Source organism: Somniosus microcephalus, chromosome 34 (assembly GCF_052327205.1).
Source record: "Somniosus microcephalus isolate GS21.2 chromosome 34, FLI_Smic_1.0, whole genome shotgun sequence".
Lineage (NCBI taxonomy): Eukaryota > Metazoa > Chordata > Chondrichthyes > Squaliformes > Somniosidae > Somniosus > Somniosus microcephalus.
The window spans coordinates 3283370-3298693 of record NC_141020.1 but is presented as its reverse complement, the minus strand read 5'-3'; the positions used below and the strand labels follow the sequence as shown (position 1 = coordinate 3298693).

Below are 15324 nucleotides of genomic sequence, written 5' to 3'. Positions count from 1 at the left end.
CCAATTCTATGGTGCCTCACTCATGGGGTCATTCTTCATGGGCCAGAGTATATGACAGCAAACTATCCACTCGTTGGGGCCACAGTCCTGTCCCCAATCACGCATGTACATCCCTGGTAAATTATCCACCTCCCAGTTCAGGGACCAACTGTTGCTGCCCAGACTGATACCTGGGATGGCAGGAATGACATAGGAGGAGAGATTGGGTCGATTGGGCTTATACTCGCTGGAGTTTAGAAGAATGAGAGGGGATCTCATTGAAACTTATAAAATTCTAACAGGACGAGATGCAGGAAGGATGTTCCCGATGGCGGGGGAGTCCAGAACCAGAGGTCACAGTCTAAGGATAACGGGTAAGCCATTTAGGACAGAGATGAGGAGGAATTTCTTCACCCAGAGAGTGGTGAACCTGTGGAATTCTCTACCACAGAAGGCAGTTGAGGCCAAGTCATTAAATATATTGAAGGAGTTAGATATATTTCTTAAAGCTAAAGGGATCAAGGGATATGGGGAGAAGGCAGGGACAGGGTACTGAATTTGGATGATCAGCCATGATCTCATTGAATGGCTGAGCAGGCTCGAGGGGACGAATGGCCTACTCCTGCTCCTATCTTCTATGTTTCTATGTTTCAATGAATGCGATCAGCTCAGACTGACCTGACTCATTGCCACGCCACAGATTTAGTGCATGTATCCACTAAGCCACAGGGGAAGCTTCGCATTACTTTATTTTTGGAAAAATAATTTTTTCCTTTCTCTCTCTAGGTTTTCCCACCCATCACATCGTACAGAGGGCAAGAATAAGCCCTGCTCCTGCATCTCTACCAATGCCACTCAAACCGTTTGCACTAGAACAGATCAGGAAGTCATTCCTCTGATTAGTCTTGTTCTCTATGGGACACTTAGGCCCCAGCCAGGAGATGTGACCGAGATCAGAAACTCAGCGTAGACAATCCACGTCCCAACACCAGCGCTGCTATGAGCGGAATACTCAGCAACTCTACATTCAGCTTTTTAAGCAAACTACTTTCTTAACTGAACTAAATGCTTAAAAAAGCTTTGTAGAAAAGAGTTACGAGAGTTTAAAATCTACAAAGCGTAGATATCCCATGGCATTATTGAGATGGTCCACATGCCAAAATGGTCTCCAATCCCACACTAGAAAGATTTTGTTTTTTTACATGTTTTTGGGCCGGGTGGGGAGAGAGAATGGGAAGGTCAGTGTGACGCAGTCAGTAGAGGAGATGCTTCAAGGAAGCACTTTGTTCCAAAAACAAACATGGTGCAAGACGCTCCACTCCCAGCACTGCCACCGGCATGTCACCCAAATGGCCTTCCTTAATGAATGAACCTTGGCAGGGAGCCTGAGCGAGTGACCAGGAACAGTAACCCTGGCTGGTTTTTCACCTCCATGGGCACTGAAGTCAATTATAATTCCCTCATCAATCCAGCGAGCGCAATATAGCTGACCACCTTTGTGTTGCTCAGTTTCTGAACGGTGACTGCTAACCAAGCCACTGCGTGGCACGAAATCACTGGGTATTCTTGTACAAGGTTCAAGAATATTAGCTCCGAGCTGTTCATGCTCTAACTGGATTATAGGAGGACATGAATTGCGCACATACAACTATTCAGGATGCTTACAGGAGCGCCCTTCAACAAATGTAGTTTAATTAGAAGCATCAGTTCTAAGATTTGAAGATGTAATTACAAGAAATGCTCTTTAGACAATCTGTCCTGTTTTTGGTTTTCCTTCCAAATGCCATTTCACGGTGCAACAATGGGCTGCTCCATGGAGCAGAAGGTTACCATGACTCACCGTGTGATGGTCTCAGTCGATCTGTGTGCTCAAGGCTCGAAAGAGAGGTTTGGAGCGTGCCCATTGGGAGGGGAGAAATTTAGCACAAGCCATCCTGCACCACAGTCAGGTACCTAATGGCAGAGGCTTAAATGTTAGCTGGCACAGACTCTTGGCCTATATGAACCGAAGAAGTTTAAATGATTTCTTTTTAAACAAGGTGGTTTATGCTGCTGGTCAAGATACAACAAACACAATATGCTTAAGGGCTACAATTAGGAAGCATGTAAACAGGATTAGAACTGAATGGTCTTTCACTGGAACACCAGATAAAACTGTGCACCTAATATTGCCCAGATGCAAGTGCTTGCTCCTTGTGTTATTGGAAAGCACATCAGATGGCTCACAGGACAGAGAAAATCAGACTTTTAATATTCCATCTCCCTCCAATAGCTTTTAAAAAGAGTTTGTTCAAATGGTGAGTGATAGCAATATTTGGGGAAATCGGCTGAATCAAGTGAATGAGTAGTCGCTTGCCTGGGTGTTGCAACGAGATCAGACTTCTAAACAAAATGGTATCTTTTCCCCTTCCCCTCACTTACGTTGTCCTTCCCCCCCCCCCACCAAGTCTGCAATAGTAGACCACTTTCTTTCAGTCTCCCTTTCCCCAGTCTTCTATAAGGGGAGTGCTTGGCTTCCACTCTTTCTCCTACGCACCCCACCCCCATTCTGATGATCAATATGTAGGGGATACTGGTGTGTCAGTAGCCTATAGTAGTACGAGTGGTCAAACACACTGCACACCCCACCCCGCCCCCACACTACACAGATCACTTCGCCCATCCCCAAGCACACAACGTAAAAACATTAACCACACAGTTGTTACTGTACATTTACCATTTTAGTCAGAGAAAGCTTGTACTATTGCAAGGATACCGAGAAACTGAATTTTAAGTTTTTTTTTCTTGGAAGCCACGTGCTCACTTTATTGAAGTTGCCCGTATAATCATCTGGACCCGAGCCCCAGAGTTCGCGGCAACGCTCTCACTAAGGAGCCCGCTCGTGCAGCCACACAGTAATCTGAAAAGGTCCCGCGCAGACTGCTCACCGGCTTTTACATTGTAAATACCGCGTGGAACAAAGCGCAGCTTACAGGGAACATTAGACGGCGGATGTGAGAGTTTTCACCATGTTTGGGACGGCCCATGTTTGCAATCGCTCACACCTATATTAGGTGAAATGTCAAACAACCTTTTGCCACAAGTTTTTAATATTTGTCATTTATGAAATCCTACAACTTATAACACCAAGGGGAGACCACCTCTTCAGTAAATAAAAACTCCCCCAAAAACAAAATTAGCTGTACTTCTACAATGAATGAAACTCAATCTAAATATGAACATTCACAAGAACAAGTCAGGCTCCTGGCACAAGCCACGCTGCTTTGGGAAATTTTCACCCACTCAAAGTAAAAATGGTTATGCTGTGAATCAGCGGAGGAGAGGAATTTGGCTCGTCATCTTTTCCTTCTGCGTTAGGTTCTTGCCTCTGTGTTGGGGCGGGGAGAGGAAGGCATATCTATGGCTCCTTTCACTGGAGTTGCTGTTTCTGCATTGAATGTCTCCCACTAAGTTTATACCCTATTAAACGGTAAGCTCCATCTCCCACAGACTGCTGAAAATAGCCAGATTAATCCCCAAAGCAGCAGCTGGACTCATTTATTTGAGAAATCTGCACAGCCAGTATTTTTAAGGAGAGGGCTGAAGACAAGCTATGCAAGTCTTAAGTGCAGTTGCTGACAATTCTGCTCCTCCTCTCCAAAAAGGGAAGTTGGTACCAGTCAAGTACATCTCCCATGTGCCATTCCAGGCATTTGAGCCTCGACAATTACCATCAGCAGACTATGCGGCGTGGGAGGGGGGTGGTGCAATTACAGCTTGGTCCAATCACAGACACAGATACCCGTGACATCACCACTGCCCAAACTAAGGCAAGCTAACTCACAGACCGAGGATTTAACCCTGGGATCTTTCCTGGCCGTGCACCTCAGCAGCACACAGTATCGACATTAATCACTGGGGGAGCCGATAAGTAATTTTAATAGAAGTGAAGAGGATTGAATAATCCAAATCTCATTCCTCACCAAATCTGTAACAAGTTTGTGTGTTTGCTCTCTCTCATTTTACCTTTTCTTTGTAAGCCAGGTTCTGGATGAGCAGAAACTTTCTCCAATTAAATACTGGGAAGACCAAATCCATTGTTTTCGGTCCCCGCCACAAACTCCGTTCCCCAGCCACTGCCTCCATCCCTCTCCCTAACATCTGTCTGAGGCTGAACCACACTGTTCGCAACCTTGGTGTCATATTTGACCCTGAAATGAGCTTCTGATCACATATCCGCAGCATAACTAAGACCGCCTACTTCCACCTCCGTAACATCGCCCGTCTCCGCCCTTGCCTCAGCTCATCCGCTGCTGAAACCCTCATCCATGCCTTTGTTATCTCTAGACTTGACTATTCCAACGCGCTCCTGGCTGGCCTCCCACATTCCACCCTACGTAAACTTGAGGTCATCCAAAACTCGGCTGCCCGTGTCCTAACTCGCACCAAGTCCCGTTTGCCCATCACCCCCTGTGCTCGCTGACCTACACTGGCTCCTGGTTAAGCAGCGCCTCAATTTCAAAATTCTCATCCTCGTTTTCAAATCCCTCCATGGCCTCGCCCCTCCCTATCTCTGTAACCTCTTCCAGCCCCACAACCCCCCCACCCCCGAGATATCTGCGCTCCTCTAATTCTGCCCGCTTGAACATCCGGTTATAATCACTCAGCCATTGGTGGCTTCTAAGCTTCCTAAGCTCTGGAATTCCTTGCCTAAACACCTCTCTCCTCCTTTAAGACACTCCTTAAAACCTACCTCTTTGACCAAGCTTTTGGTCAGCTGCCCCAATATCTCATGCGGCTCGGTGTCAAATGTTTTGTCTTTTAATACTCCTGTGAAGCGCCTTAGGACGTTTTACTATGTTAAAGGCGCTATATAAATACAAGTTGCTGTTGTTATTACTTCATTAATTTGCTTCCTTCGCAGGGGCAGGGAAAAATCAGCATATAGCAGGCAAGCCAATCTTTTCAGTTATTGAGAAAGGTTCCCAGAGAAGCATTTTCAATTGTACATCCCAAACCAACAGCTTCCGAAGGGAAGCATTTCCATTACCAAGAGTGTCCAACCACCTCCATTATATAGATTTTCTTCATGGAGGGAGAACGCAGCATATTAAAAAGCCCCATAAAGTCAGACAGACTAGACAACCAAGTTAGCAAACAAGGCACATTTCCTGAGGTATACAAATACAGTTTGGATAGACAGAGATCACACAAGTATGTTAGGTATGTAAATACGCAGCCAAGGCAAACTCTTCACATAAAACCCAGTTAGTGAAAACAGATGAACGTGATGACAAAGTTTGTGTGGGTTGAAGGTATTGCATCACCACATAGGTTAGTCAGGATGCCATTAAAATAGTTCATACACACTTCAATTTTTTTTTAATAAAACGAGGGAAATGAAGTTAACCTCCAATGAGGTTTGTTGCACCCACAACAGCTTGCCCGTCACCATCAAGCCAGAGCTCCCTGGCATCAATTTTTCCCTAATAAAAAAATCCTTTTCCACATTTCTTAAAAAAAGGCAAGCCAGCACAGCTCCAGTGCACTGCAGAGCAGGGATGAGTGCGTGTTCATGCTCACCATTCTCTGATCATAGGGAAAGGTCACTCCACGCTTGGGGAGTCGCCAGTCTGGGGTATGTTGATAATATAACAGAAGGGGAAAAATACAAAAAATAAGTCCTAGCAGCCAACTCATGGCAGTACCGGCTGATGTTTGGGAACCAGTTGCCTGGGTGAAATCTCAGCTGTGGAATAATCTACAGATGATTTTTTTTTCCCTGAAATCGAAACCGAAGGAGGAGAAGAAAAAAAATCAATGAGTCACGACAACACACATTTGTTTAGTACTCTACAGAGAGTGTTTGTAATACATTTTACAAAGACAGTATTCGGAATAGAAAACACCAAGTTCCCCTCAATGTCCTGTGGGAGTGAGATTACACGGTATTTACAGCACAGAAACAGGCCATTCGGCCCAACAGGTCCACACCGGTGTTTATGCTCCACACAACTGGTACTCTTTACTGAAGACACTGGCAAAGCAGCAGGTCTCTGCTCCATACTGCCCACCGGTACCAGTGAGGATTAGACTGCGTGTGGGTATTTACCGCACACCAAGTCGATTAAATAACAACCAATTGTCTCCTGGCCCCTGTAGAAGAACCCTTAAACTACATTTATATTGCAGGGCCAGTTAGCTGATTTATATTTTATCTAATTTGCTTGGTTTATAATAGGCAGTAAATTTGATAACAGAAACATCCGCCATGTGCAAAATTTGTGCATTCGCAGTTACTATAAAGTCGCAGGCGTGACTCTCAAAATCTGGCCACAGACCTTCTGTCATGTTGGGGAAGCAAGCAGTGTGAAAATTGCATTTCTGTCCTGCCAGAAGAATAAAATGGCAGACAGCGGCACATGTCAGCACTCACTTCCCATTGCCACTCCCGCATCTCGAAAAAGGGAGCAAAAGCGCCAGTGAGGCTGTACCTCAATATAATAATTGAGCAGGGAAGTCATTATCTTCCAGAATAAAACCCTAATCAGAACTGGTCTGCTGCCAATGAGTTTACAATGGTGACAGCTGATTGAAGTCCATCATTTATTTCTATTGGTTTCACGTACATGTCATTCACGGAAAGCCCAAGATGCATAATTTTAGTTGACTGCACAGAGGGGAAAAACAGCTGTGGGTTTGTACTGCCTTCAGGCATTTTTGTTCCAATCTATATATAGGCTGATGCCACTGGCATGGTGGAGTACTGAATGTTCTCTGTAGCTTTTATAATGCACATGGTTTCTATTATGTAACATCTGCAGCAGACATTTTCTGAGTGTTGTTTTAATAAGTTATTTTCTCCCTCATTTAGGACCCCTATCCTGAACAATGCATTGCTCCTCAGCAAGAGGGTGGACAATTGATATGCTCCCAAGGCCTCTGTCAATGCTACTCTGAAACCAAAACCAGATGTATGCAAGAGCTTGGTGACTTTCTAAGCTATTTCATCCATCTTTGAGGAGAAATGCTGTTCTTCCATTCTCCGCCCCCCCCCCCCTTCCCCCAACAATGTAGCCAAGTTCAGAAACTTACGGTGAAAATTCATAACCTATTCCGTGGCGCAGTTTGTTGGAACTACTCACTGAACTGCCTAAAATGCTTCTACTGCTCAAATACCCAGGAGAGGAATGGATGGAACAAATGAACGATTCTTAAAATATGGCACAGCAGTCAGAGATTTCTGGCTTAACATTACTTTGTGCAAACAGCAGTTAGTTCAAGATTATCCAAGCTAAGCAAGCACATTGCAACCTTTTTCTTCCCCCCTTCTAAAAGGCACTAACTTGTTTGCTAGGGAACCGCACATTCCATAGGCGCTGCTCACCCTCAACTACCTGGCTGTTCTTCCCGCATGAACCCGAGCTAAGATAGTGCCGACAGACTTTTCAACTAGAGAACAGCACAGCCAGGACGGAATCTGATCTCAGTGTACTTTCCATTAGTAGTCATCGAATAGTGATCAGAAGTTGGAAACCCTTCCAGTCTGGGACGTTGAGCCAAATTGTAACATCCCACTTGTTGTCCAGTCACATCACCTAACTCAGCCCAGACCAAGAACTGAACTTGGGACCTTCTTGGTAGCGCATTTTCCCACTAGGTCATTGGGGCGGTGGGGGGAGGGGGGTGGGTAGAGAGAAGCTCCCCTTTTCACCTTTTTGAATATTTCTGTGCAACATCAGAAGTTTCCAACTCCATAGAAAATCCTCCTCCAAAAATGTAAAACTTTAAAACCAAAACATGAGCATTACGGCAGACGGGCACGTTCTCTCCATTTGTATTGAACTCTAGCATGCAATCCAGAAAGATCCTAGTGATAAGTAATACAAGGTCTCTGAATATGTAATGTCAGTTACTCCAGTGCAGAAATACATCATTACTTCAGTGCCAAGTGCCACATCTACAAGGCTCTGTGAGGGCATGAATTATTTTTCCACAATCAGAGGTCCAGCCTGTAATGAGATCACTGCGTACCATGTCCATATTCTCATGTGGTTACCAATTTCACAGTGCACGGAGAACAAAGCACAATCACTGCAGACCTCAACACAGAGTTCGAGTAAACTTCAGCATTTTCAAATTGGGTATACAATTTTCCTACACGGATTGTTTAGCTCTTTCAATTGAAGCAGTGCATTCAGGAAAATTATGGACACAGCCCTCTGGTAGTTCCCAAGCTATTAATCATGCATGAACTCGAACTACAAAACGGTGGGGGGTGGGTGTGAAATCATAGATCCTTGCCCTCGCCAAATGTCAGTACAAGGAAACTTTTCAACAGGGGTCACTGGACAGAACTCGGAAGCAGAAACCTGGTCTTTCCCCTTTCCTAGCCCAGGGGTGCCAACACCCAACTCCAGCACCTCCATCACCACCAGCTAACACAGGAGCCAAACCCTGGAGCTTCCTGGCTGCTTTCACACAGGGGAGTGTATTCACCAACTGATCTAGCAGGAGAACCGAACACTTTGATGCAACGCTCTGCAAAGTGAGGTCTCACGCGCTTGTTATAAAAAGGTGAATTTTGGACGAGTATCTTTGGACAGTGTATCTGAATACAGCTTTTAATTAACAACTTTTTAAGTCTTAAGGGTTAAGCCATTAGCAGATATTGTCGAACTTGGCAAACACACCAACTCACAGCAAGCTCCCATGAGCAAACCACTCTCACCGACCCGTGGGAAAAGATCTCAGTGCTTCTTTCACGCCAATAACATTGGAATTATAAAGTATGGGTTGCAGGGCTAGGCAAAAATCAGGTAATGCAAACCACATCAACTGAATAAAAACTATTCGACACTGCAGTATCTGACCTTAAATCTGCATAAAAGGTTGTCTGTTTATTTCCAATTAAAATTTATATTTTAAACTGAGGCGGGTGGGGGGGGGGGGGGGGGGGAGGGAGGAAGAAACCCTGGCCAATTTATCAGCGGCCCAGTGAAAATAACAAATGAAAGCAATGGTATAAGCAGAGCTCAAACACCGGCAGGTGGCACAGACATTAATTCTAGTTACACCACTGCTAGTGAACTGTAGCAACCGTGACTACACTTCAAGTGTGATTCATTGGCTGCAAAGTGCTTTGGGACATCCTGAGGACATGAAAAGTACCACATAAATCGAAGTTCTTCTGTTCATTTGATTGATATATTTTTAAAGCTATATATTTTTTCGGCTTTCTGGTACCAAATGTTTTCACCAGAACAGTGATGTGACGTAATAAAGACTCACGACGCACTTGGTTGTACATAAAGCAAGGCTTTAAATCGACTTGTAACAAAACATGGAGGTCTAGTTAGTAGTCACTAGCTTCCTGTTTCCAGATTGTCTCTGGCCAAGTTGGGCCCACGCCCGAGTATTTATACTCCTCGGGCGGCGCCCTCAGCTGGCCGTTCAGTAGTACTCCGAGTTACTTCTTGTAGAAGTTGCGATTTATGGCATGATTTTTAAGCGGTGCTCATATATCTTAATATAAAAGGGTGAACAGGGAAAGATTTTTTGTAGTGATTGGTGAATCGGTAACAAGGCAGTGTAGACTCCAGATAATCACTAGTAAGAAGAGAAAGACTTTCATTTCTATAGCGCCTTTCACCACCGGACGTCTCAAAGCACTTTACAGCCAATGAAGCACTTTTGAAGTGTAGTCACTGTTGTAATGTGGGGAATGGCGAATGATGGGGAGGTCAGAGCACAGAATGCTTGGCCACAAGTGGCTACTGAGACAGAGACTCTAATATCAGTTTAAAAAAAGGGAATTGGATAAATATCGGAAAAGAATATAAAAATGTAAAACGGGCGGGGAAGTGGATTCAGGGTTGGAATGGCCTCAGGCTGGGCTGTAATTTCGATGGTTTATGAGCCACTTGTGCACTGTTTCAGTTTCGTGTTTAAACTTAGTTTGCCTATTGTTTTGCATGTAAAAGCAACTCTGCATAGTAATGGCAAATTAATAAAATCCAGTCAGGGTTACTGGTCCCAAATAATGTCCAGGGCCTCTGCTGGAAAGTGGCCAAGTAGGGATAAACGGCGAGGACCAGATTCGGTGATGCCACAGAAATCACAGAAACCTCACAGTACAGATAGAGGCCATTTCAGCCCATCGAGCCTGCACCGACACATATCCCTCCCAATCCCCGTAACCCACGTATTTAATCCCCCTAACACTAAGGGTCAATTTTTATCATAACCAATCAACCTAACCTGCACATCTTTGGACTGTGGGAGGAAACCGGAGCACCCGGAGAAAACCCACGCAAACACGGGGAGAATGTGCAAACTCCACACAGTCACCCGAGGCCGGATTCGAACCCGGGTCCCTGGCGCTGTGAGGCAACAGGCAACAGACCGTCGTCCACAATCAAACCGCCCACATCGCTGGCGGTCTAGATTTACACACGAGGAATAGCACTTTTGTTATCAAGTCCTGGACCTTCAGGTTGGTGTGGATTGGGTTTACATGGCGTGCCGCCTTTACCCAGTGGGGAGGGGGAAAGAGAGTAAAGAGTTTCAGCACATATGCACTTGATGCCAAAATACTTCAGAATTGGCCAATGAAGACAGTACATGTAGAACAGAATAGATAAATGCAAAGTCCACTTTTATTGACTGGGCCAGTCTAGTCAACAAATTTATCTTTACCAGCCACATTGTGACAAAAATCCAGCAACAATGCCAGAAACACTCAGCACAGGGGCTCAAGCGCAAGCCACCTTTTATGTTCAAACTCGATAATTAAATGTCTACCTTACCTGTACTTGTATTGCTTCCAATGTTGTTCATAGCAGATGGCACCGATGCAGATGTATGCAGAGGCAAATGTCCATTCTCGCAAGTCATTGACTTGTCCTGCCAAGCAGGGACAGTGACGCACATGCCGCTATCCGCTCGATTCTGCCATTCATTTAGTTTGTCTTCGACATTCTGCCTTTGATTTTGGTTGTACACCCCTGCGTAGATAGAGTCTGCCCGGCCCACATTCTGCGAACTGTAGTTGCTTGACATGCGCTCCTCCAAGTGGGTTAGCCATAAGGCCAGAGAACTCCGGTCATCCAGTGAGGTGGCAGGATGGATTAGTGCATAGGATAAGAGCTGCCGGCTCTCCTCTATGAACAGGTTGCTATCGATGGAATAGGCCAGCACCTTCTGCAGCAACTTCATGTACTCGGACTTGGCCTCCACATTGCCAGGCTGAAGTAAAGGAAGGTGGGAAAGCAACTGTAGAACGACCTTTTCCTTCGGGTCCTGATGCCACTGACTGATGAAAGCTGAAAAATGAACAAAGTACAATCATTCAAACTTCTGGAGATGAGGCTTTGCCTTGTCACTAAGTTTTCACCTTCATACACGACATGCAACATTAGCCCATGTAAGCGGACAATGGCCAGTAGCTCCCCGCCAAACTCAAACTTAAGTCATTGCACACGAGTAAAGGGAAACTCTGCATCAATGACTGGTTATGCACAAAGTTAGTACCCAGATTTTTTATTTTGGGTGGGCGGGGTGGGAAATGCAGTGCAACCAAGCTTACAAAACATCTCAACTGTCACTAAACACGAGATGGCACAGGGGTGGAATGGACTCAAAAAACAGCTGCAATTTAGGAGTTCACAAGGCCAAGAATGTTCAAAGTAAGCTCAATATGCTTTCATCATTTATTATTAACCCTTGTGAATGTCTTTTGGAACTTGCACGTTTGTTAACTGCCAAAAATGTTTAATTTAACCCTATCGACATTTATACACAAATGAAGCATTGTCATTAGGCCTGTTTTACATATTGGTATCAACACACTGCAAGAAAATTGCACTTCAACCAGTAAATGTGCTTCGTGTGTGAGGTGCTCAATTCAATTCCTCCCACAACTCCCCACAGCAGACCTGCAACCATCAGTATTTCAACTTATAATAGGATGCACCTTTTTCAATAATGTAGAATAGCGATGCAAATCATAGGACTGTAGGTATTCGGGTTCACCAATTGTAGGTGTTGGACGAATGCCTATCAAATAATCGAGGTCGACTCCAGGAGAATAATCAAATCGTTCTTTAATGCAAGAATAATCGAATTCCAACAGCTGGCTGAGATCGGTACAAGAGAGCCATTAAGTAGGTCTTAGCCAGACGGAGACGCCACGAGGACTGACTAGTCAGTCCCGGGGATTGTGTCATGACGTCATCGCGTTTGCCTGTGCTTGGGGCAGTCACGTGATGTGCGGCGTGACGTCATCGCGTTCGCCCGCGCTCCCAAAGGGGGAACGCCCCACACAGGCAAACCGCATATATACATCGTTACGTTAAAGGGAATTATGTACGGTAAGTAAGGGACACTCGGTGGTACTGCTACATGACTACAAATTTGGAGAGATTCACTTTGGTTTACCTCCAGCTTTGAGGTTTTTAGTCTTTCTCTCTCTCTCTCTCATCCAGCAGTTTCCCATTATGTGCCACACTGAAGAGCAGTCACCTGCCAGGTCATTACCCCGCTCTGTCCCAGGAAAGGTCCAGCTGCATCAGGCTGTCCTCCCTAGACACTGTACTTTGTCAGGATAGAGGACCAGCCAGCTATTCAGCACACTCCTGTTCCATAACCTGGGCATGCGGGTATGAGAAGTAGAAAATGGGACAGCAGATTGCACACAAGAATGGAGGAAAACCGCTGAGATCTCTATAAACTTAAGGGGAAAGAGAAAATAAATATGGCCATGGAGTTAATTACCTTCTGCAATGCAGCACCTCGATCAGTCCAGTTTCATGTCAAAATAATGCAAGCTGATGCACTGCATTGCTGACCACACCCACATCTTAGAGGTTAGTAAATAAGCACAAATTAAAATGAGGTTCTGGGGCAACTGCAAATGGTGACTGGTGCAGTGGAATTCTAATGGCCTGTACCATGAAATGGCCAACATGCTGGCACCCATAATTCCATATGCAGTGAATTTCCTACACTCAATGATGTTTTCAGAAGGAGGCCAGGCACATTCCCTCCGGAAACAGATAATTTGTGTTTAAAAAGCTCAAAGCAGATCAGTGAGGCCACTCTTCGGTGCCTCCTGGTGCACCAGTGGAAGTCTGGAGTAGGTCTCCAGCTGGTTCCCCCTTGGCCAGGTTAAGATGCGAACTGCAGGGAGATTTTATTTTTTTTATTCGCTTATGGGATCCGAGCGTCGCTGGCAAGGCCAGCATTTATTGCCCATCCCTAGTTGCCCTCGATAAGGTAGTGGTGAGCTGCCTTCTTGAACCGCTGCAGTCCGTGTGGTGAAGGTGCTCCCACGGTGCTGTTAGGGAGGGAGTTCCAGGATTTTGACCCAGCGACGATGAAGGAACGGCCGATATATTTCCAAGTCAGGATGGTGTGTGACTTGGAGGGGAACTTGGAGGTGGTGGTGTTCCCATGCTCCTGCTGCCCTTGTCCTTCTAGGTGGAAGAGGTCGCGGGTTTGGGAGGTGCTGCCGAAGAAGCCTTGGCGAGTTGCTGCAGTGCATCTTGTAGATGGTACACACTGCAGCCACGGTGCGCCGGTGGTGGAGGGAGTGAATGTTTAAGGTGGTGGATGGGGTGCCAATCAAGCGGGCTGCTTTGTCCTGGATGGTGTCGAGCTTCTTGTGTCGTTGCAACTGCACTCATCCAGGCAAGTGGAGAGTATTCCATCACACTCCTGACTTGTGCCTTGTAGATGGTGGAAAGGCTTTGGGGAGTCAGGTGGTGAGACACTCGCCGCAGAATACCTAGCCTCTGACCTGCTCTTGTTGCCAGTGTTTATGTGGCTGGTCCAGTTAAGTTTCTGGTCAATGGTGACCCCCAGCATGTTGATGGTGGGGGATTGGGTGATGGTAATGCCGTTGAATGTCAAGGGGAGGTGGTTAGATTCTCGCTTGTTGGAGATAGTCATTGCCTGGCACTTCTATGGCACGAATGTTACCTGCCACTTATCAGCCCAAGCCTGAACGTCGTCCAGGTCTTGTTGCATGTGGGCATGGACTGCTTCATTATCTGAGGAGTTGTGAACGGCACTGAACGCTGTGCAGTCATCAGCAAACATCCCCATTTCTGACCTTATGTTGGAGGGAAGGTCATTGATGAAACAGCTGAAGGTGGCTGGGCCTAGGACACTGCCCTGAGGAACTCCTTCAGCGATGTCCTAGGGCTGTGGTGATTGAAGGTCAATCACCACAATCATCTTCCTTTGTGCTAGGTATGACTCCAGCCAGTGGAGCGCTTTCCCCCTGAAGAGCATTGACTTCAGTTTTACTAGGGCTCCATGATGCCAGACTTGGTCAAGTGCTGCCTTGATGTCAAGGGCAGTCACTCTCTCCTCACCTCTGGAATTCAGCTCCTTTGTCCAGGTTGGGACCAAGGTTGTAATGAGGTCGGGAGCCGAGTAGTCTTGGCGGAACCCAAACTGGGCATCAGTGAGCAGGTTGTTGGTAAGTGCTGCTTGATAGCACTGTCGGTGACACCTTCCATCACTTTGCTGATGATTGAGAGTAGACTGATGGGGTGGTAATTGGCCGGGTTGGATTTTATCCTGCTTTTTGTGGGCAGGACATACCTGGGCAGTTTTCCACATTGTCGGATAGATGCCAGTGTTGTAGCTGTACTGGAACAGCTTGGCTAGAGGTGCGGCTAGTTCTGGAGCACAAGTCTTCAGCACGATAGCCGGGATGTTGTCAGGGGCCCATAGCCTTTGCTGTATCTAGTGCGCTCAGCCGAGGGGAGATGAAGGACCAACAACCTACCTCTAAACATGAAGCTACAAACTGAAGCAAGTCCTTATTTGCGAACTCTGTCCCAACATTTAAGTATAAAAATAAATCGATGACCCTGTGGCACTTCCATGGACTGTGCCACAATTTAGTTTATATTCACAATTTCCTGCACATATCATCCCCCGCCCAATTTTCTCTTCTCGATTCTTCCTGGTGTCTAATTCAACAGGCACTTGAAGCCCTTTGTTAAGGCACTCAAGTGGGCAGTCTTCAGATCAGAGCCTATATAGAATATTGGCAGATTAATTACTAAAAGGCATCAAACAAGGTCAATCTTGTCCTGATCAGACGCCCACAAATCCATAGAGGAGTCACGGCCAGCAATTGGGAGCAGGAAACTCAGCTGATTCTCATCCCGAGGCATACAGATCAGTAAGATTCTGGGTTCAATCTCTGGGCTGAATCAGCTGATCTCAATTGGGATGGCAGCGTGAGTGCATCTGGCCTCAGCACCCCATGCGGAAGGTTTCAATTAAGGAGAGAAAAAAATGAATTAGGCACCGCTTGCGCTCGATCACTATCCAGTGATCCCCGCAAAA

General features: G+C 45.9%; 1 protein-coding gene across 4 annotated transcripts in view; it reads right to left on the bottom strand.

Annotated features, from left to right (window-relative positions):
• samd4b (sterile alpha motif domain containing 4B) overlaps positions 1–15324 on the bottom strand; it is an 88020-nt gene that overhangs the window by 33839 nt on the left and 38857 nt on the right. For all 4 annotated transcript variants that reach the window (XM_085973189.1, XM_085973188.1, XM_085973191.1 and 1 more), the window contains exon 3: positions 10767–11282. In XM_085973189.1, coding sequence (XP_085829315.1) covers positions 10767–11282 — 516 coding nt within the window. The remainder of the gene's footprint in view (positions 1–10766; positions 11283–15324) is intronic.